This window comes from Arvicanthis niloticus, chromosome 28 (assembly GCF_011762505.2).
Source record: "Arvicanthis niloticus isolate mArvNil1 chromosome 28, mArvNil1.pat.X, whole genome shotgun sequence".
In the NCBI taxonomy this organism is placed as follows: domain Eukaryota; kingdom Metazoa; phylum Chordata; class Mammalia; order Rodentia; family Muridae; genus Arvicanthis; species Arvicanthis niloticus.
In genome coordinates, this window is record NC_133436.1 from 8669239 (window position 1) to 8692884 (window position 23646).

General features: G+C 47.9%; 1 protein-coding gene across 1 annotated transcript in view; it reads right to left on the bottom strand.

The window, feature by feature from the left end:
- Igf2r (insulin like growth factor 2 receptor) overlaps nt 1-23646 on the bottom strand; it is an 89212-nt gene that overhangs the window by 10985 nt on the left and 54581 nt on the right. Inside the window, exons 17-39 of the mRNA XM_076926656.1 lie at nt 23173-23288; nt 22454-22622; nt 21559-21738; nt 19457-19558; nt 18041-18142; nt 16931-17126; nt 13248-13412; nt 12519-12662; nt 12255-12430; nt 11896-11983; nt 10910-11125; nt 9379-9509; nt 9114-9211; nt 8434-8570; nt 7463-7653; nt 6271-6397; nt 5633-5752; nt 5183-5439; nt 4573-4791; nt 2609-2758; nt 1703-1864; nt 711-918; nt 265-411 (exon numbers count right to left, since the gene is read on the bottom strand). Coding sequence (XP_076782771.1) covers nt 265-411; nt 711-918; nt 1703-1864; nt 2609-2758; nt 4573-4791; nt 5183-5439; nt 5633-5752; nt 6271-6397; nt 7463-7653; nt 8434-8570; nt 9114-9211; nt 9379-9509; nt 10910-11125; nt 11896-11983; nt 12255-12430; nt 12519-12662; nt 13248-13412; nt 16931-17126; nt 18041-18142; nt 19457-19558; nt 21559-21738; nt 22454-22622; nt 23173-23288 — 3601 coding nt within the window. The remainder of the gene's footprint in view (nt 1-264; nt 412-710; nt 919-1702; nt 1865-2608; nt 2759-4572; nt 4792-5182; nt 5440-5632; nt 5753-6270; nt 6398-7462; nt 7654-8433; nt 8571-9113; nt 9212-9378; nt 9510-10909; nt 11126-11895; nt 11984-12254; nt 12431-12518; nt 12663-13247; nt 13413-16930; nt 17127-18040; nt 18143-19456; nt 19559-21558; nt 21739-22453; nt 22623-23172; nt 23289-23646) is intronic.

Below are 23646 nucleotides of genomic sequence, written 5' to 3' on the forward strand. Positions count from 1 at the left end.
CAGAAGGTGGTCTGGCTGAGGAGTGACTATCAACCCGAGCTGAATGCTGGTGTGTGAGCCGTGCCCAGATCAGCCCCCAGCAGGCCACTTTCACCACATCGCCGCTGTGCTTGACATACGCATCTGCCTTGCCATTCCAGGTAGCGATAACATGCTTGCTGTAGCTAACAAGAACAAAACTTACATAAGAGCATCACGGCCTTAATTAGCTTGGCCACCCATACAACACCTGCTCCCCTCCCCCAAACTCAGCTCCCCACTCACTCGGTCTGCAGAAGCCCCACTCATGGTCACGATCGTAATTTGCAGTTTTACTACACCACAGTTTCGTTCGTCCCTCCAATACACATTCTTCATAGCTATTCCCTTTGTAAATGAAGGGGAAGACACAGGGCTCGCCATCATCCGTTTCTGGAAGGAAAGAGGTGTGGATCACACACATGCATCAATGCAGCATCAGCTGTGCCTTCCTGGATGCCGTCACCTAAGGACTCCCTAAGAAGCTGTGTACCGACCCTGCTAGCCAGGATTCACCCAGACAGACAAACAACAGACAATATCATGTTCCAGGCACAGGCACTCATACCAGGGAAGGTAATGTGGCCGGGTACAGTGCTCACAGAGTTTGAAGCTTCATTCCTCAAATATTTTCCTGCTAAGTCTAATCTGTTTATAAGAAATTTGAGATTGACCACACTGTGAAGACTTACCTGGAGGGCAAGGGTCACCATTCACATAACTCAGAATGACCGCTTCATCCTGGTGTCTGTAATCCAGCTGCATCGATGCCAGGCGCCCAAAAGAAGCACCTTTGTTCCCAGAGAGCAGGCAAACACCGCCATCCTTGCAGCCTTCCTGGTCTAAGCCAGCTGCCATTGTGCACACCCCTATACTGTATGTGTGAGCGTCCCGAGTAACCTGCACAGACAAATAGCAATGTGTGGCTACTGACAGATGTAAACAGAGCACGGGCTCCTACAATTCCTGTACCTGAACAGGACATGACTCCCTGCTGTTTTCCTCCTGGGTTAAGGCCACCTCCAGAGGCAACCAGGAATGCCCAACTGACCCTCTAGGCAGCCTCTAGAAGTCACCCTGGGTCAGTCTCTTTTCTATCTTGTTCTCTCCCTTGGTGGCCCAGGCAGCCAATAGTACTGCCCAACTGTTCTCTCCAGCCAGAACCTACTGCTCTGAGTCCCAGCTTCCTCCTACCTTCTTGAATCCAGCAATCCCTCAGCTGGGACATAGAGCAGACAACCCACATGTGAACATGGGCCTTGCTTTTCTCACTCACTGCAATCATGCAGAAAAACTATCCCTGAATTGTGCCAACCCCTGAGAAAGGTTCAGAACTCAGCACTCACCAGGCTCACTGAAAACCTCCCAGGCCATAGATTCATGCATAAAAGACTTCGCACAATGCTGCCTTACTCACTTGTCTCTGTGGTTGGCAGACTGCATCTCTTTACCTTGAGCTCAGACCGGCAGCTTAATGATTCTCTGTGGCTCCCTATAACCATTACTAATCTTGCCCTAGCCCAGGGGTATGTGTTCCAATGCATGTCCTCAAGTCACTCTGCCCATTATTCACCTGTGTCACATAATTCCACTACCTGCCTCACTGGTTACTGATTTTTGTCCAGCCTGTGTCCGAGCACCTTGGGCCTCTGGAGGCTGGCAAGGCTATGGAAAGCAGCCGTACCTTGAAAGTGCTTGTGGAAAGGCTGGTCAGGTTGAAGCTGTAGAGCAGCTGCTCGTCTGTTACAGCACAGCCCTGTGTCTTCACCTCGTCAGGACAGACAATCGGAGTCTCCCACTCAAACACAAAGTCACAGTCACTGGTCCTTATCAGCTTAGGAGTTCCCTGTGGACAAGAAAAACATGAGTCTTAAAAACCACATGAGTATAAGATCCACCATACTCTCTCCTAGGAACAGTGGGGACATACTATCCCTGCCACACTCAACACAAGCAAGCACAGCCAAACCAAAGAGCAGGTCTGCATCCTGCTAGACACCAGGAATACTCATGGGGACAAAAACTACTGCAGCCATTATTCTCCACAGGCCATGAACTCTGAATCAGAGCACAGCTCTCGCTCATTCAACAGCAGCAGAGGGCAGCCAGGCGGTTGGGAATTCCGTGCACACTTGCTGGTGAGCTCTTTACTGAGTCATACTGGAAAAAGAGCTTCTATTAAAGATGGCAAACACTGGGAAGGACAAAGCAACAGCTGCTCAGGCACTGCTGCCCTGGGAATGACAAGCCCCTCAGTGCATCCCAGATGTCAGCAGGTCAGAGCAGAAAGCAGCTCCACCTGCCCATCTGGCCCTGAGAGATAATAAAGCTGTACAATGAATAATGGCACATACCCACAAAAGTCTAACCAGAAATCACCTTATAGTTTAAAAAAATAAAGATATTTCAACCTTTTGTTCAGAATTAGTGCTCACTAAATATGACTTCTACTCTCAAAGCTTCCATGATTCTGAACAACAGGAAGCATTCATGTTAACTCAGACTTATGCCCCAAAAATCATGTTTTGGGTGGTTTCAGCACACTGCCCACAGCAGGTGTTGAGTGAAGCTGACAGGGGTGGGTACTCACCATGCTGACTCCTCGCTTGCAGTGAAATGTGATGAGTGAGGTGTAGTTCATGTATTTGTCCGCTAAACAAGGAGTGCTGCTCTCAAAGTTCAGGTGGACTTCATTCGCCACAGGATTGAATATAGGAGGGCCTGTGACTCTCCCAATATCCTAGAACAGAGGAAGCAAATGGTGCTTCATAGCCATCCCAAGGTCGGCAGAGTAGGAACTCACATGGAACTGCAGCAGTTCTACACTGTCAGTCTTTAAAGACATACCTGTACTGCTCTGTGACTGGCAAGCAAATAGGCCTCCAGCGTGCAGAGATACCAGAGACACATAGAGAGAAAACAAAGGTGTTCCTACTCACATTCAGCTTTCAGATACTGAGCACTGGGGACTTCTATCCTCCTTCACAGTCCCGGGCCCAGAAGGAGAAAGGCAGGAGCCTGGGAGATGCCCTTCCTAGTGTTCCGGTATCTATACTGCCCTGAGATTGCCCCTTACTCAGCTCAGCAGTGCCTGCTGGGAATGTCCAGAGGAGACAACTCTCACTCACCACATGTTGTTGCTTAGGACAGTGGCAGATAGACACAGTACCTCTTCAGTTCTTTGAATAAATGAGAGAATAAAAGGCAGGAGGACGGGAAGCATGCCTGCATGTGTGTGTGAAGTGCTGTGTGACAGTATGTTCAAACCAGAATGAGCATAAGCGCACACATGAACGTGTCTATTGTGTGAATCATTGCTATGGGGCATGTTGAGAGCATATGAAATAATGCCTTCACCAATCAAAGAACTTAAACAAAAATTTAATCTGACAAGGGATGGCCAAGCAGGAAAACTCAGCAGACCAGGCTTCTGGGAAATGATTGCCAGAGTGCTGTGTCAGGGTGCTACTGAAGAACTTCCTATTAAAATGTAGCTCATGCCTTGGCCCTCCTCTGTGTAAGACACATAACGTTTAAAAGGACGCCTAATGTCCTGCAACAGAACTCACAACAGAGGGGATTTAAAGTTTAAAACTTCACAAGGGCTTGGCGAACCACAAATACACCTCCACACATCTGTGTCTACACCGTAAGTTTTCAGGGCAGAGTATTTAGTTATTACCATAACTGTTTTTGCCCTAATTGTCACTCATTACTAGAAAGAGCTTGTGTTGCTTAAGCCTTTTAATTACACAAGTACTTGAAACAGAAGCACACACTATGCCAGTGCTGTTGACATCTGCTCTGTGTTAACACCTCTCTTGGTCAGGTTTAACTCTGAAGCTCCTAACATAATACACAGAAAGCATATCTGGGAAGCTGGGGTGATGGCTCAATGGTTAAAAGTGCTCACTCTGTAGCACAGAACCTGGGTTCAGTTCCCAGCACCCACATCAGGCAACTCACAATCACCTGTAACTGCAGCTTAGGGGATCCAATGGCCCCTAGACACCTGTACCTACTTGCACATACTCATACAGAAACATATACATGTAATCAAAAACAAAATAAAAGTCTTAAAATAGAAAGTGTATCTGGGAGTTCTGGAGAGAGGTCCACACTAATCAAAAGTACCCTGAAACAGTTAATGCCTGTCATGTGACCGCCAATGTTCAAATGTATGAGAGGGCTGCTTGTACTTTCTTCCAGAGGATGCTCACGTTCCCATCCTAGCACCAACAGCAAGCAGCTCACAAGTGCCTGTAACTCCAACCCCAAGGGATCAAAACCCCTATTCTAGCCTCCACAGGCTAAACACATGTACAGCACCCACTCACACAGATACATGTATTTTTAAAAAGCAAGTCAAAGCAACTATTCGATTTTCAAGCAGCTCGGACGTCCTGGCCAGCACTATTGGTTAGCAGCTCCATGCAGTCTCACCTTAACCATCTGAACCTGCACTCTCTATCCTCTCTTGGAAGCACAAAGCACAGCACACGGGCTATGACTAGAAACTTCAAAAGACCCCCAACCCTGACCGTACACACTTACTATAGGGGTCCCGTTCACAGGAACTTTGCATACTGAGGCACCTGCAGGGCAGGGCACTCCATGCATGGGATTCAGTGGCTGGCAGATATTGATGTAGAAGTCAGGGGTGGTTTCAGAGCTATCATCCTCACTTTCATCGTATGCTTCGTAGCCACCAGTGCGGTGGATGAGAGGGGACAGGTCAATAATTGAGCTTCCATTACGCACAGTACACTCCGTCTGTTCAAAAGAAAAGACTACATTTGACTTTGCAAATAATTCTTTTTCTAGTGAACATGACAGTTAGCTTAAAAAGCTAAACCCAGGTATGAGGGAACATGTCTACAGTCCCAGCAGCACTCAGTGGGGTGAAGCAGGAGAACTGCCACAGTTCAAGAATAGCCTGAACTACACAGTGAGCTGAAGGCCAGCTTTGGATACAGTGTAAAAACTCCATCCCCAAAAGAAGGAAAAAGAAGAAGTATTAAAATAAAAATAAAATAAAATAGATAAAAACCTAAGAAAGATTGACCAAGGCCACCCAGCCTTGGGCTGCTGGGAGCCAGCAAACGGAAGAGCAGGTGCAGCTGCACGACCCACGCACTGCTTCACCAGTCACAGGCACACTCACCGCTTGCTCACAGGCCAGGGGTGTGTGCCAGGAGAAGAAGAGTGTGCACGACTGCTTGTCCAAGGAGATGAGCATGGGCCTGTTGGTAGGTCCAGCCTCATGCCGGCACACGAAGCTGATGACACTCTTGTACCTCAAGCCTGATTTGGAGGGGCATGGGGACCCATTCTCATACACCAGCTGCAAGACCTGATCCTTGTAGCTCAGCCTCTTGCTGGCCCTGCCCACACTGATCCTGGTCTGTCCAAAGCAGGCCCCTGCAGCACACAGAAGGAGCAACAAGGAAAGCACTGGTAAGGGGTCAGTGACTAATTAATTTCCTAGAAGAACACAGTATCTCCTAACTACTACAAGGGCCGGAAGCATGGGCTATGGAAGAAGGGATGGGGCTGAGGCCAGCCCTAGGGACAGCAGGGACAGCAGCCAGGCACTGGAAGCTATGGCACTCACCTACTCCAGGTTCACAGTTCTTATTCTCCTCACAGATGCTCATGAAGACCTGCCCCTTCTCACTGTAGGAGGCTGTGATGCCATCTTTGCCACTTAAGGAGCTCAGGTCAAACAGGTGGCCTGCCAAGTGAAAGGAAGAGGGTGCTCAGACTTGGGAGGGCTGTTATCAGGCAGCTCACATCAACCAACCAGTGGGGGGCTCTGACTCTTCACACACTAATCAAGAGCCCTAAATTACCCCAACTAGCAGCACCTGTCACTGGACCACAGTCTCAGTCCTCTATAGCACAGCACCCACTGCCACTTCTGAGGCCTGACGCTCGCCAATGGTCAGCAGCCTGCCACCCACATTCCTCTTGGTGCTCAGCAAAGAGGAAGAGCAGAAGTCTTCTGGTAGCTGGCCTGTTTGCTCTGAAAGGTGGCCAGCTCTGTAGATCTTAGCACTGATGTAGCCAATGGTATCAGCCGAGTCAGCCAGAAGCACAGTACAAAACAAGATGGAGACTGGCTTTCAGAGGTACAAGGTAGCTGCCTCCATAGGATAAACACACACTTGGAAAAGACCAAAGATGCCCAGACACCAACAGATGTATCTCCTAGGTCCCTCCCTGGGTAGGGCTGTGTTGTCTGTCCCTCACCTGTGCTGGGGTTGGTGACTTGGCAGTCATCGTGTATGCTGCTTTTCACAGGACAGGCAGCAGGTGTGGGCCAGGAGAAGGTGTATTCACAGTCCTGCACAGCACTGACGAACAGAGGCCTGGAGTTCTAGAGCAAGCATAAGGAACCCACTTCAGAATAACTGATACAAGACGGGGTTGCCCACCTATGCCTAGGGGGTACCCACTCGTGCCCCAGAATACTGCTTGGCAAAACCAAGCACGGCAAGTCTTGGGGTGTCTCTATGAGGTAAGCACAGGTCAAGAAAATCAAAGGTAAGTGAGGTACCCGAGGGCCTCACACAAGTAAGTCAGCAAAATACCCCAGGGATCACCACAAAAGCTAACTAAGGGAGCCAGACGTTTTTCTAATGATAGCCCCAGGAATAGCCCGGACAAAGAACTCCATGAGTAAATCCCTGGTCGAATGCTTAGTTAGAGAATGCCTGTTACAGTCAAAGCAAAAGGACCCACCTAAAGAGCAGGCCACTGATACCAACTCTCCTGGACACTAGCTATAGCTCACTCCTGACCTCGGGCCTTCCCACCATTAGAGTGGAAACTACTGCCCAACTCTACCTCCTTCCTGCACACTTCTTAGCACTAAGGCATAGAGGCCCACCACCCTCCAGTATGTCAGACAGCTTGTATCCTGGCCCATAAGGCATCTGCTCTCTCAGAGATGACCCTGCTTCCCCAGTACAGATGTGTCCCATCATAAATAGAAGCATAGAAGTTCCCCTGTGCCAAAGAGAAGCTACCCATGCTATCCACACCTGCTAGATGCCAACACCAACAACCAGGGAAGGAGGCAACTCACACGGAGAGCAGCCCAAATGGGCATCCATAACACCTGCACAAGTCACAGGGGAACTTCCAGTCTCCTCTCTACATCTTGCTCACAAACACGGGACAAGCAGCCAAGTGTTAGCTGCCCTTCTGTTCTTTAAGGATCCAAAGTAGACTCAAAAGAATCAACCAACCCTGCACCTGGAAGTATCCAACTATGTACCCAAGGAGTCAGCAAGGGGACCCATGTGCCCTAAATCACAGAGCTTCGCAACCAGCATGCACCACAACCATACCACCCTGACCTCTTCAGTTTGTGCCCAAAGGCAGCCCGGCACTGCCACTGGCTCAGGGTCCCACACTCTACTGGGTGCCATTAACTCACCACTTGGTTGTCACTGCAGGTGAAGCGAATAATGGTTGACCTTTTCCGAATTTTGTCTGGGCACAAGTCACCATCCACATACTTCAGGACAGTCACGCCATCTGTCCACTGAGGGCCATCCCTCACCTTGCCAAGGTTCACAGGCTTGGAGCCATCCAGCAGACAAACAGCTGCCTCTGGAGGGCACGGTTCTGCAACACAAGATACAATCAGAGTCTCCTGGGGGTGACTGCAGTCTCCTGCAGTGCAAAGGGCAGCTTTAGGTATGGTATTATCCAACCAACCCCTCCACCCCTACTCTGCATCATCATTTCTAACCACTGTGTATGGTAAGGCCAGAGTCCTCAGTGCAATGGGGCACTGTTAGGGCCTACATTCTCACTCTACATTACATTAATACATTACATCAATACATTACTCAATACTCTGCCGATTTCTGGTTCTCCGAGCACTTGTGCCATATGCCCTGAAGGAGAGCCAGCCCTGCACCAGTATAGGACCAGAGTAACAGGCTGCCTGAGCAACAGCGAGGCCCCCATTCATGCCGAGGATGAAGTTAAAAACCACGCATTACCCTGAGGTGGGACTGTACCTACCCCACCCCCAATAGGTGACTTTCACCTTTAGCATTCCAAGAACTCCCTGAACACTGCTGCCCACCATGCGTCTTCCAGTCTCCATTCTCATCCCTGGATCAACAGTGGGTCACCTAAGGATCTCTAATCCCTTCTTGTGTCCCATCCTGCTTTCTTTCTACCCACTGTCATGGCCTCATGATCAGAGAGGTTAACATGTTCCCTGCATGTCCTCAGCATCAACAGAGCCTGGGCCAGATGGGAATCAATCACCAAGACCCTCAGGCCCTTCCCCTGCTGCTCCTAAGCCAAACTCCTTCCACTGAGGCCTCTCCTGCTCTGTCCCAGAAGGCTCATCCTGGACCACCACCCTACAAGGACAGGATCACTTCTCACCTGTGCCAGCCTGTGGAGACAGAGACTTGCATACATTGATGAGGTAATGTTCCGTGGCCCCGGTCCTGGTTACAGCCTCCCAGTTGTCACTGTATCTTGACAGTGAGGAGAGGTCAATGGAGTTGCCAGCCCCATCCCTGCAGGGAACAAAACACCACGATCAGGGTCTAGTTAGCTCCAGCAACACGTCTGGCACTCTCCTCAAAGGGCTCAAGCATCAATATGTCCCTGATGTCCTGTGAATCAAGCTTTACTGCAGAACATAACTTTCCATATGCAGAGTGAGCAAGACTCAGCCTTGAACTCTGATGAGTCAATGTTCACTTCAACAAAATGAACTATCTGAAAAGGCAAGTCTGGAAACGTCTGTCCACACACAGGCACGCAGAGCATATGAACTCACAGCCATTTCCAGAAGCTGTCTCACCAAGCCTCCTGCTCCCTGACCTGAAGCCACGCCGTCCTTACAAACCAGGTAGGCTATGAAGCTCTGTTTCTGTCCCTGACTCCTCTCCATGTACACTTCTGATGCACCAACCCTACATGTGGCTATCTGGAGCCCATCTACCCAGTGTGAAAAGAAGTGGGTGGACTAACCCAAACACAGGTAAACACATTTACCTGTGAAGGAAAATTTTACCAAGGAAGGACTCAAAAAGCAAACAGACATTTGAACTTACTGGATAGAACACTCTGTCACATTGAAAGGTGGGCAGGCATACTGTGTTCGCCACTCAAACAAATAAGAGCAGTCCAAAGTTTCCTTCAGAAACACTGGCTGAAAAGGTTAAGGAAACATATGTAAACATGGAATCCCAGGTGAAGGATGGCCATGCAAACAGGTATTCAGTAAATAATGCATTTTATAGATGTTGAGAGTAGACTAGGCCTGAAAGAATAGCCAGCGGGAGTGGGGACGGCAGTGGGAGTGCCACACAGGTTCACCTTCTGAGTAGTCCGGTCACAGTAGAAATAGATGGTTGTGGAGCGCTGATACACCTTATGGCAGGTGTCCCCCCCAGTGTAGTTCATTTTCAATAGTCCATTTTCGAACATCAGCTTCTGATTAAGGAGTCCTGCTCAAGAAAAGCACATGCGTAAGGCTCCTGACAAGTGCTCCCAGACTGTGGTGCTAATCCAAGGCCTGTCACATGGCACATGCGCATAGTGCTGGACTGCTCATCCTCTCCACATTACATGGCAGGAGGATTGAAGAGGGCCAGCCATAGGTGCAGCCTAAAGAGTGTAGGAAATGGTGTGCTATTCTCCACACCCAACACACGCCACCTTCACCATGGCTCCCTAGGAGTGCTCATGTTTCCCACCGCAGCCATTCCTGCTTCTTTTAACAGTCTAGAGCGGATATAAGTCTCATCGACCTGCTGAGACAGCTTAAATGATTTATCAGTTGTCAAGTGGGGCTGGATGCTTCATTAATGAGACGGATCTCACTATGGAACTCAGACCTGCCTCCAATTCGAGACACTCACACATCAGCTGAGGGCTGGAATGGTGATGGTGAACAAATACCACCATGCCAATCAACTATCAGTTTTAGGTTTATTATTTTATTATTTTATGTGTGTTAGTGTGTTTGGCTGCATGTATGTCTATGCACCATGTATGTCTGCCCTTGAAGGTCAGAAAAGGTTGTCAAATCATCTATAGTTACAGATGGTTGGTGGCCACCATGTGAGTGCTGGGAATGGAATCCCAGTTCTCTGCAAAAGCAGGCAGTGCTCTTAACTGTACAGCCTTGTCAGTTTTCCAGTTAGCCTTCTGCCGTGCACACCCCTTTGATGCAGCCCTGAGATAGACTATCTGCAGATACCCATCAACACCTAGTGCAGTGTGTCCCATAGCTGGCCTCAAGAAAAACCTATGGGCTTAGGGTTAGAAACACTCTGTGGCCTTGCAGTTCACAGGCCATTCAGCCGAGGCCTAACTTTTCTTTTTCCTTCCTTCCCTGCTTTCCCTGGCACTCTGGGCTCCCTCACTCCCCTGAAGCCCCACTCCCACTTGCTATGTGGAGCTGCCTGTCTGCCTTATGGCTGTTTCTTAAGCCTCCCACTGAAAATGCCAGTGTACTGCAAAAAGCATAGCTTCTCCTGGCAACCGCCGTGATTTCCAACTGCCTAGCCCTGTTGTTTTTTTCCAAACTCTAATCAAATTGTCCTCAGTAACCTGGCATGATAGCTCAGTGGGTAAGGGCACTTGCTGACAAATCTGTTGACCTAAGTTTTATTTCCAGGAGCCACATGGTGGAAGGAGAGAACAAGTGCTGCAAATCGTTCTCTGACCTGCACTTGTGCTCAGTGATACCCACCTTGTCTTCACATACAGCAACTTGCCCATAAGCATAAACAGAAGGACGGATGAACAGACAGATGGAAGCTTGCTTCCTTGTGTCACTTACCATGTGATCCTTGGCATCACATCTTGATATTTTATAACTGAAGACAGAAAACAACAGTACCTGCCACTTTCTGGAATCCCTGTGGTCCTTTCTTTTCCTGGCATGACGAGACTGCCTTGGACCCATCATGGGCAGAGCAGACATTTGAGGACAGCTTCTCGCAGACCCGGAAGTAGTAGGTGTACTCGCCAGCACTGATGATGATGTCATTGAGGGCCAGGGGCTTCAGGTCATACAAACTGCCATGCCTGGGGTCTTTCACCTGGCAGTTGTCTCCTTCAAGAACATACAAGTGTCAAGAGCAAATGGTATCACACAAGCATTCGTAGTTCCAAATAGGAACAACTTTTTAAATAAACTTTCTTATTTACTTTGCAGTGCTGAGAACCTAGGACATAGCACACCCTATCACTGAGAACCACACTGAGAACCTAGGACATAGCACACCCTATCACTGAGAACCACACTGAGAACCCAGGACATAGCACACCCTATCACTGAGCTACCTTCTTAGCTCCATCTGCTCATCTGAGACTGGGCCTCATTAAGTTACTGACACTGGCCTCAAACTCACGCACAGCCCAGGGAGGTGGTTCTTGAACTTAGGTCCCTCCTGCTGCAGCTTCCTGCAAAGCTGAGGTTATAGGCTTGCACCACCAAACCAGGCAACTTTTACAGTTTTTACTCAGGCAATGACAATCAGAAAGTGGGCTGCCTCCGTGTTGTTTTGTGTATGTGTAGGACAGTTAGTTTTGGAGGGAGTCCAGGTACACCAGCAGACTTTAATAAACCAAGCCCATCCTGACTGATTTACTGGTTTTAAGAAAAAACAAAATCCAATCCAAGTATATTAGAGAAAGGCTGGTGTTAAAAATTAACAAGTGGCTTAGTAAAGCCCTCAAGGATAAGGCTGACCCCGCCACTGGCTCCTCCTGACCTCGCAGGCAGCCGCCATCATAGGACTTCCTATGTTAGGCATCCTAGGTTTAGGACATATATTACGCTAGATATGTACAGCAACTCAGGGGCAGCAGCCTGTGGCTTACCCTCCTCTCTGACCACAGGACAGGCCTCCACTGTTCGCCACACAAACACGTACTCACAGTTGTTCAGGAACTGGAACATAGGTGACCCCTGCAACACAAGCCAACAGTTTGTTTGCTACTTTTCAAAACAAGCAAGTAAGCAGTAAGTATCCAGTCTCTTGCTCGCTTAAGCTAAGTATTTAGTATTGATGGAATATTTCAAGCCTGGGGAAAATAGTATACTCTAGTCAAATACTAGCAATGCCCCCAGTTTCTATAAAAACACAGGCTTTAAACAACACAGAAGACTCTGAGATTAAGGGGAAATGGGACTAGAAGTAACTACCAACCAAGTGTCTCCTGCTGAGGTGCACACTTACCGATGTCTGGGCACATTCGAACATTATCCTGGTGGAGAAGCGCTGATTTCCACACCTGTCACCGTTCACATACAGGATGCTGAGAGAGCCATTTCCAGTAGCCTGAGGACTGATCTGCACCACACCCAAGTTTGAATTGTTGTCTTCTGACACCATGCAGGACCCCACTGCAATGCCTGAACAGACAAGAATGGTGAATGAGGAAAGGCTGACTTTGGTTCCAGTCAGACTCCAGGGAAGCAGCAGAACAAGGCCCCAGCGCACCATGGCAGCCAGGGATGTAAGGCAGAGGGCTGCAGACGCTCAGGTAGAATCTTCTCTTCTTCCCATGCACAGACGTGTCCACAGCCATCCACGGCTTCCTGACCATGCTCAGGGCACTCAGGTCATACTCGTTCCCAGCTGGGTCTGGGGTGGAAGGAAACACAACAGAAAGCTTGCTTTCCTGTTTGTTCTTGGACTGCTTTCCCCACCCAAAAGACTGCCAGGATTCAGACAACATGCCGAGCGAGACACAAAGAAATCCACAGGAAGCCTGGACTGCAGAAACATACCCCTGCCCCTGCTGCCCAAACTGTCCCTCCGTAAAAACCATCACAGAACAGCACAGACGCTAAGCAGAGGACACAGCCACCTCAGGGCACAACGGAGGAGCTCTTAGGTCTTGTGTCTTTTTTCTTCCTCATATGAACTTCGGGAATGCATCTGTATTTGATTTTCTTTTTGACCCACAAACCACTATTTAAACCCTTGACTGTGTGGGGGGAGAGGTCTCTTCAAGAGAAGCATTTGCATCACTAAGCATCATTAAAAAAAAAATGGGCAATAATCGCTTTAATCACCGTATTTCCTATGGAGCAAAGCATATGTGCCACATTTACAAATGGCTATCTCACATCCAAGCATGTAGAGACTCAGGCAAATAAATACAGACAGACAGACCACACACACACTCCCTCACTGAAACCCAGCCTACTAACTCCTAGGCCTCACCAGTCACTTGACAATCCACTACAGAAGGAGGACAAGCCAGTGCAGTTTCAAACTCAAAGAAAGTGTTCCGGATCCCTCGTGTAGAGTCAATGTCCTGATGCAGGAATTTGGCAGTTCCTGGGTAAATGTCACCATTGCAAATGAAACGGATGATGAAGGCTGTACCTGTGGAACACGAGAGTCACCAATCAGAAGGTGTCTCAGACTTAGGACAGGGAGGGCAGCAGGAGGCCTCACAGCCATCCTGGGGTCATCACAAAGCAGGGTAGCTGGCTGTCAAGAAGCCTGATCTGAATAGTGCAAGGACTGCCCAGCACCACTGACTGATGTGACAAGATTAGGCCAGGGGATGAGATCTTACCACTCTTCCTATCAGAATGAATTCACATCTCACATCAGTTTATCATTTCATCAGACAGAGCAACTTTTGTTTTCTGACTTTTTTGTTTATTTCAGCAAACTCTACACACCTCTCCAGCCCCCACTTCACGGGATTAAAGCGGTAAGAACAAGCTAAGGAGGCACACCTGAGTGGACTGAACCCTCGGCGCTAACCCAAGCCTGGAGCCTTAGCAGTCATTAAATGTTCCCCAATGTTAATAGAGCTGGGTGGGAAATGCTTTCAAAACTTAAGCCTCAAAAGTACATGAAAGGAAAATCATTAGACATTCTTATTTTAAGCCAGTGCTTGGCAAATGCAAAGTAACTGTTTTGTATACTGAGACGGAGCAGTTGCGTACACACTAGCAGCTTGCCAAGTCTGTCCACTCTGAAAAGAACCATGATCCGCCAGCACTTACTAACTGAGCTTCCCTCCCAGAGAACCATCCTAGGCTCTAGCACTGGGCCCCTTCTACTCAAGGAAAGGGTTGCAAGAGTGCCTCTCAGGAGGCGCTGAAGCAGTGCCCACTGTAAAGTCATGTGCTCACACTGCCCTTTAGAATACCCACGTGGAGGACATTGAAGGCTGGCCTGATCACCCTCAAGGCAGCAAACATATTCACAAACTTTGGTTAATTCTTTAGCCAACTGTAATGGTCCCTCCCAACTCCAGCCGCCAGTTCAAGCCTGGAAATGGCGCACTGGAGATTCTTGTCACAAGGAACCTCACTTCCATCCCCAGTGGAACCCCTTCCACAGGAGACACTCTTAACCTCTATTTACATTCTCAAAGTTTTATTCGAAACATTTTCAATTAGTTTTTAATTTATTCTCATTTCTAACTGTCCACAGTAAATAGATATTCATGGGCTGTGTGACTACATTTCAGTCCAAGCAGCCAACAGGCAGTCATCATAGAGTGACTGGAGACCCTCATCACATCCTCAAGCCGAGCTCAGCATTCCTCTCTACTAGCTGCCTAGAACCAGTCAGTGTCGTCAGTCTGTGCTGTACAGAACATGACTCCTCCTACCCTGCACACCGCTAACCCTGCTGTTCAAACTCCACACCTCCCTACCCCAGACTCCAACATCTATTACTCTACTGTCTGCTCTGAGATCAAGTACTTACCATAGCTTTCAATACTCAACAACAGGAGGGTCTGTGCGTCTGGCTTACTTAACTAAACATGGCTTCTAGCCATGCAAATTACTTCTAATGAGAGGTTTTCACTTGTTTTTAGTAATTGACCACTGTGTGCCCATTTTCTCTATGTATCCACCCATCATTTAAGGAAAACTTGGTTCATTTTATACATGGGCTGCTGTGAGCAAGGCTGCAATAAATATTTGTATTGTATCTGATGTGTTGTGTTCAATCTGGGTATATATACCACCTGGGGCTGCTATATCATTTAGACAATGTTTCTACATAACTTTTTCTTGATTTTTGGTCTTGAGTGTTTCTTTTTTCTTTACTATTTGTGTGTACTTCTGTGTGTGTGTGTGTGTGTGTGTGTGTGTGCTAGCCATGGTGCACATGTGGAGGGCAGAGGACAACTTTACGGCATTAGTTTTCTCCATGTTCACAGACTCCAGGTGCCAAACTCATGCCATCAGCATCTAGCAGTTAACTGCCTTTACTGAGCCAACCATCTCACTGGCTCAAGGTACTTATCAAGACAAGGCCTTACATGTATTCCAGGCTGGCCTCTGACTTAACTACACCTCACCACCTCACAAGCACTGGGCATTGCAACCATGCATAATGCTCTGTAGCTGCTTCCCTAACAGCTGCACTACCCAGCCCTTTCCCTGCATCACCTGCTTTTCTGTCCAGAGTAGCAGTCCTGGCTGATGAGAGAAGCCAGAATTCATCTCTGTGCTTTTAAACTTGCAGTGTGTGTGTGTGTGTGTGTGTGTGTGTGTGTGTGTGTGTAGAGAGAGAGAGAGATTCATTTAATGTACATTATTCTGACCCTTGCCCATTTTCAATCAAATTGATGTTTCTGCTGCTGAGTTATTTCTCTGTTCAAAAATAACTGCAAGCAAGTGTTCCCCCGATACTCCATTGGTTCTCCTCACTCGATTGTCTTTGTTGCATAAAATCTGCATAACTCTAATGTAATAAATTCAAAGAACTTTCCTTTACTGACTATGTTTTAAGGTTTGCTCTAAATTCATATCTGACCTCTGAAACTGAGTAGTGTTAACTCTTGACGTTCTGTCTTATTTCTGAACTTAGAGCAAACTATTTCAGTTTTCCCTGTCCCATATGATATGGTCATGAACTGTCTGTATTTCTATTTTAGGGGATTTTATTATGAAGATACAATATGAAGGCATCATTCCATGTGGTTGCTGGCCCACAGTTGTTTACAGCAGCTCTTAATGATCATTTGTTTCTGTGGAGTACACTGTTACTAGAGTGTTGCCTCTCCAGTATCTGCTAACTGGAGATGTGAAGTAGAAAAAGTAAGAAGACTACAGTGTTGGTGCAAATCACACAAACCACTGAGACTCCAATGGCCCCGTGGTATTGACTGGGGTCAGAGGGTCACTTTGCTGCCTATTAACAGTGTGGCCTGAGAAGTGACCTCACCCTGGGGCCCATGTCCTCATCTGTAAAACAAAGTCAACAGATAGCAGAACCTAGAACAGAATCCTGGATCTCACTGTGAAGCTCTCCCTCATGAAGCACAGGCTCTACCTTTGGTACAAGACCTTTCTGCGTTCCAGTACTGCGTGTGTACAGTGCAGCAGTAATTGAGTACACAAGAAGGATAAGCCAGGTGTGGTCGATCAAGCCTTTGATCCCAGCAAGGCAGAGGCAGGTGGACCTCTGAGTTTGATGACAGCCTGGTCTACAAAGTCAGTCAGAAAAGCCAGGGCCACACAGTAAGAGCCTGTCTCAAAAAGACAGAAGCAGAAGGGAAGACTCACAGAGCTGGCATGGGAATTCCCCAGACAACACACACAGCACTGGTGGCACACTTCACCTGTGGGAGCTATCCACTGACATAGCTGCTACCACGATGGAGGGCTCAGAAGTGACCTTTCACTTACTAACAAAATACGTATTAACAAGCTTAACATACCCAAAGTGTTACACAAGAAACTATATCACTGAGTGAAAATAATAGAGGAGAAGAATAAACTTAGGGGGAAAAAGGAGTAACATGATTAGCACCCAACACCTCTTTAGCATCTAGAGAAGTGCAATCAATACCCGCCTCTGAAGAACTGGAGATGCAAGATAAAAAGAAGGGAAGTAGGTGCATGTCCAAGTGACTCTTGGCTCACCTCGGTCAGAGGGAGAAGAGCCTTTGTAGGTCAGAGTGAGGAACCCCTCCGCAGACAGCTGGAGGCTCTTCTCCATCCCGACCGGTCTTTCTGGCCTCAGGTCCTTAATGTCTTCTATCTGAGTTCCTGCCTCACAGCCAAGGGCTGGCTTCCCCGCAACCGTTCCACAGGCAGGCATGGCACCACAGATATTGAACTGAAAGCCAAACAGAAAAAAAAAAAAAATTGTACAGGCCCATTTAGATTCCAAGACTTCCCACAGACAAGATCCCTAGAACAAACAACAAGTATCTGGTTCTCACTAGCAGTTTATCAACTTCAGGGCATTGAGGTCCTAAAGTCAGAAAGGCAAAAACACAAATAACAACACAAAAATTCCTCTAAGGTTTAGTGCACAGTGTTTTATACTCTTATTTACGGCCTTCTATCTGTAGATATAATTGCTTCTGCATGTAATTATAAAGCATACACTACACTAGGGAGCAAAGCAAATCACTTTATTATGTCTTTAATCGTGCAGAGCAGGGTATGCAGTTGGAGTCTGACTGAAAACAAAGCCAGGATCCTGATTTCTCAAGATGGTGATTCTATTTAAAAAGCAGGTATGCCTGCTGTAGTTATGTAAGAAGCAGACGGCTGGTGGGCAGTGTGGCCCCAGCAGACAAGCCGTTCTCCTGAAACACGCGAGCTCAGGCGGTCTTCCAGGCAGCTCTATCTCTACTTTATTACCCATTGGTCTGTCACTCACAACCTGTCACCTGCCACCAAGAGGCACAGCAGCACACTGGCTGCTAACAGTGTGGTCAGTGCACAAGGCAGGGCCTCTCTGGTTTGCTTCTGGTGGACTCTTTATGTAGTTCATGTCCTAACTGTCACCATGCTGCTGTTTCTTGGAAACTTCTAGACACACAGCAGCAGGTAAGGAGGGGAAACTGCCCATCTAACTGCATGAGGACTGTATCTCATTACCCACCCCACCTGGATCCTCTTTCTTCTGGTGAAGCAGCTGTCCTCGCAGCACTGAGGATGCCTGATTCCAAAACCCACAGCCCACATGACTTGAACGCAGCAAGCCTTGTTTAAAGCAAACTAGAAATTTACTGCACTTACCACAAAAGTCTTTCCAATGCCTAAGACCACGTATCCTTGAGAATGGTAGAGTGGGCTAAAATTAAACACAAATCCACTGCTGGGGTCCCTTATAGAGCAAGCCTATCAGAAATAAGAAAGGAAATACATTCAAACCAATTCTACAAAAGCAAAACAAACATGCAGACCCTCTAGAAACCCACATCTGCACTTGGCAAGCTATGCCTGTTGCTCATTTTAAATCTCTATGGGCGCAGCAGTGTGCTCACGTACAGCCCTTGCCTGCATCAATGTGGGATGTATGTGCAGAGCACTGGAACTCACCCCATGGCTGCTAGGCTACTACACAGCAGAGTAAGGCTATCACTAATTCCTAAGGGGGAAGGGAAGGGGAGGTGGAGCTAGAGTGACCCAGCAATGATTTTTACGTTAATAAAACTGAAGGATTACCTCTCATTGCTATGAGTGAACCTATGGGAGTATAACCAGGTTAACTCACAGACAGTCCCTCCCCTCCTCTAAGTTTGCTGTCAGCCTCCAATGTCCACCACGCTCAGGGGAGCAGTCATGGCCCTAGCCATGGACAGGGTGCCTAAGATGGCTACTGGCCCAGAGCTGAGGTCATCATCATGTGTATCAGGCCAGTTGTCTCTTCCAGACTCTAGTCTGGTAAGAAATTAGAAGGATGGGGAGGGAAACATGTCCCACCATGAGAAAGGGCACATACAGTACCATAAAACAACTTCCTAGCCCAAGAGGGTAGCAAAGAACTCAGAGAGCAGTGCACTGCTGTCCTCCTGCACTGCACAGACGCAGACAGAAGAAGCTGCCCAGACAAGAGCAGCCAGCAACAGAGAGACGCTGGGAACAAAGTGTGTGGTGTTCAGCAGAGGGTAAGGTGTCGACCATACAGACATCAGCATGAGGTACTTGGCTACACAATGGAGGTAAGGAAGAGCATAGCAGACACATGAGCTTTACTCTACTGGTGAGCTCCCATGAACCACTGAGCCCTACCCTGTGTGCTAACTATAACATCCTATGAAGCACTGGGTATCACCTAGTAGGATAGTCACAGCAGATACGTGGACTCTACTCTGCTCTGTCAGTGATTATCACATGAAGCAATGGGTTCCATTTTGTGGATAAGGTCATAGACTTCAGGAGTATCACTGTATCAGACACTGGAATGTTCTGGAATGGAGCAATATGAATCCATCAGACCCCTAGCAGTGATGAAGAGCTCACTAGGATGCATGGGCATTGGGAAGGGACAGTTCAAGATGGCTATAGTGAGCAAGGAGTAAAACGGAAGGTCCTAGAGACCCGAGTACCAATGGTAGGGAAAGAGGCAGAGCATGGCAACACGTGTCAGAAAGGAGGGTGGGAAGCAACTTGAAACCACCTTGAGCATGGGCAATGTGATAACACACGTACCTGGTCTGTTTCTGTGATCGTCTGGATAGGGCAGGCAGCCTCCGTGTTCCACAAGAAACTGACCACACATTCCCAGTTGAAAGTGAATATGGGATGGGTATTCTGAAAGGTCACAAGAGAAGAGAGAAATCAGCAGGACATCAGCATAGCAGTCGAACATCAGTGTGTCAGGCTAGAATCCACTGACAGTCTGCAGTGGGTCAGCACCTGATGTGTACGTCCTTCCTATACCACTCTGTTCTCATTACACCTAGGGGCGGGGAGGACCTCGTGTACATAGACATTAGCACATCTGAGCTCAAGCTAGCAGTGCATGGAAAAGCTCAGCTTGGATCCAAGCCTGTACACCCAGAGTCTAACAAAAGGGACCAGAAAGTTACTACACATATTTGCAGACAGCAGCTAGAATAAGGCAAAACTGACTTGTACGGGCTGGAGAGACGGCTCAGCGGTTAACAGCACTGGCTGCTCTTCCAGAGGTCTGGGTTTCAATTCTCAGCACCCACACGGCAGCTCACTGTCTGTAACTGGAGTCTGTACCTTGTACAGACATGCAGGCAGAACACTAGTGCACATAAAAAAAATAAATCTTCTAAAAAATGGCTTGTGTGTCAGGGAAAGGGATGAGCCAACAAGAAGGGGCACAAGGAGAGCTTCTATGTGGGACAAGTATCTTGTTTTGTGACTCAAGTTTTGATTACACAGATGTGTTGATTTGTGAGTATTATTGGCTTATAATACATGGAAGTTCAACAAAAAGTCTCCCCACAAAAGTCACATTCCACTCCATGAGTGCTGTCTCCATCCCAGACAGCAGTGGCTCATGGCTAGATAACTGGACAGCACACCAAGACTTTCCTGGCATTACCCAGCTGGTCTTGGCCACAGCCCAGAGTTTCTATCAGTATGCCCCACTCACTCTCCTCATCAACCCAAGGACCCTGACTCCCCAAGGGTAAGAAAGACCCAGTCCAGCCTGTGGGACACTCTGTAAACCTGACCTCCTCTACTCTCCTTCAGGAATCTTACCAGGGCCCACACTGTACACCAGGCCCATAGCCAAAACCAGCTCGGCCACTGTGGGAAAACACTTGGAAAACTGAGAAGCACCGCAAAGAATTTTCTGGAACTAAATGCATTTTCTAAATGACAGCAAAAAGGGGAAAGAAAAGAATGACCTATGACAGGGCTCCACACACCTAGGCACAGCTGATGAGACCAACCTAAAGGACCAGCATTCTTTCTCGACGCAGGGAAAAAAACAAAACAAAATGAACTAACAAACACCCAGCAGCCTAGGATCATGTAGGTAAGGCAATATGTCTGCAGCCCATGGATGGACACTGTCCTCAGTCATTCCTTAACCTCAGACAACTGAGCAAAAGACAAAATAAATTTCATGTCAGCAGGGTGCCTGGACACCAAGCCTCACACCCACTGGACTGAGTCCCAGGAGAATCCAGGGGTCTACAAAGAACAATGGCACAAACCTTTAACCCCCGCTCTAGGTTTGAGGTTTGCATAGTGAGTTTCACACCAGCCTGAGATCTTGTCCCCCAAAACACACTCTCTCTCTCTCTCTCTCTCTCTCTCTCTCTCTCTCTCTCTCTCACACACACACACACACACACACACACACACATGCTCGCGCGTGCACGCACGCATGCATGCACACGCGAGCAAAAATAAAGAGGGAGGAAAGAAAGGGGGTGGCAACAGCAACTAGGTTGGGAAAATAAAAATTCTAGATATAAGGCAGGTGCCGTAGCCCTCACCTTTAAGCCCAACACTCAAGAGGCAGAGCTACAGGAGTTCAAGGCTAGTCTGGTCTACATAGTAAGTTCCAGGCTAGCCAGGGCCACGAAGTGAGACTCAAATCTCAAACAAGCAAAAAATGACCCCCAAAAAGTTGTCAACATGGATTGTGGTGATAAGTATACAACACTCATGATAAACACAATGTTCTTGGTAACTCGGCAATGCCTAAAATGATCAATTTCAGGCCCTAGAGACTTTGCTGCAATTTAAAACAAAGCATAGACCTGTGCACACTGGCCCTGGTGCTTTTCCACAGTCCTTCCACTCTTCGGTGCAGCACTTACCATAGTTCCTCGACCACAGACAAGATGGATCCTGGTGCTGTAGGTGGTTAGCCGGCCATCACTAGTGGTGCAAGCAGAGCCGTTCACATACTCTAAGAGGAGGCTGCCGCTCTCCTCCACCACAGGGCCTGCCTTTGCAACTCCCAAGTTACTGATGGCTACAGTCTCTGCCAAGGAGCCCTGCAACAGAGTGTGGATTTGGCTTACTTCCTTAGGAAGTCAACTTGCTACTCATAGTAGTTATTGCTGATGAAGCCACTGCTAACAACTGTGTAAGCAGGCAAACAAAATGCAGAAGCCTTGAGTGGGGGGAAGCCCTGAGTGGGGGCTGACTGTACCTGGAAGCTGCTGTTGTGGTAGAGAACACACACTCACGCACATACAGCCTCAAAGGGCTCTGAGGCACCAGAGCACACCACTAGCATGTGCAAGGAAAGCAAATGCTCACACTGTTTTTGCAGAAGTCAACTTCTGGGGTCTGTGTGCAACTTTCAAAGCCCACCACATATAAGGACCACAGGAAAGTTGCAAATGTTCTGTCAGTAGATGTTGAGGCATTTGGCACCCAGAATGGCATTACCACATGCATCTGGGTCACTCTGAGCAACACTCTCAACATCTGACTCTGGGGTACCAGAGGCTCTGAGCTATGTACGTCTGCAGAATCACTCAGGCACCTGAATTCAGGCCAGTATAACCACTAAGAGCTTTCTCTGCAAAGTACTGGATCAGCAATGGCCAGTGGCCAGTGGCCATTTTAAGTCTGAACAGATTCAATGTGATGTGTGTCTGTGCAAGAGGCTTCACCTGGGCAGCAGGCTGCTCTGATCAAGAGTTCCAGAACAACTACCTTCACACACCAGGCCTTAGAGTCAAGAGAGAAAACCAGACATACCTCATTATTTTCATATTTCATCTGGCAAGCAGATGCATAGCGATCGCAGCCTGGCACAGGATTCAGAGGACGACACACGTTGAGGTAGTATTTCCTCCGTGTGACATGTTCACGGGAGTTTTCCATAGCATACCAGTTTCCTCCACTGCCACCTTCAGACTTCACTAGACTAGTTTTAACACAAAAATGTGCTTTTACAAAGGTGAACTAGCTAAAGACAGCAGTTAATGCTTAGTCATTAGAGAAATGAAGACATTATTAATGAATCAAGCTATATGGTGACTGACTCACAGGACATGTCATAACATTTGGACAGTCTGGTGCTCCACATGCAGAGGACCCTGCCATATTCCCCCAACATGCTCACCCTACACTGAGTTACTGTTTTAAACAATGAAGTTACATGAGTGTTTGCTATGACAAAGTTCAATTGATGCCACAGATGTGATGAGATCTGATCACATCTACCTCCTCTTTTTTTTTTTTTTTTGGTTTTTCTAGACAGGGTTTCTCTGTGTAGCCCTGGCTGTCCTGAAACTCACTCTGTAGACCAGGCTGGCCTCGAACTCAGAAATCCGCCTGCCTCTGCCTCCCACGTGCTGGGATTAAAGGCGTGCTCCACCACTGCCCGGCTCCACCTCCTTTCTATCTCTGTGTCCCTAGTCCTACACCCTGGGGCCACCACAAACCTACTGCAGTCAGCTAAGCCAAGTGCTTACCTGGAGAGGTCATACTGTTCCATCATGGAGGGGTCTGTCACCATGCACTCCAGAGGCTCTTCTGGGCAGGCATAACTGGTATACCAACGGAAGTTGTAGGTAGAGTTGTCCTCTTCCTAATCCCAAGACAAGAGAGCAACAGGAAAGGATAGTCCAAGCACCTACACCTGTAACAACCCCAAAGACCCACAGCAAAACTGGGCCCTAGCTTAACATCAGAACTATGATGGAACCTGTCCATGAGCAAGGGAAGTATCTACTGCATGTTTTCTAACACAACCAGCAGGGCTGTGGACTAGCATTAAGATAATTGTACCTCTGAATAAGCAGTTTACCCAGTAACTACATCCTGCCTAAGCACCCTGGGAACTGTAAGAGGAATGATTATATGATGGTTGGCAAGAAACCCAGACTAATACTATCTCTGTTCCTACAGAAAGGGTGGGCAACTGACCCAGGTGTGGCCAGGGAAAT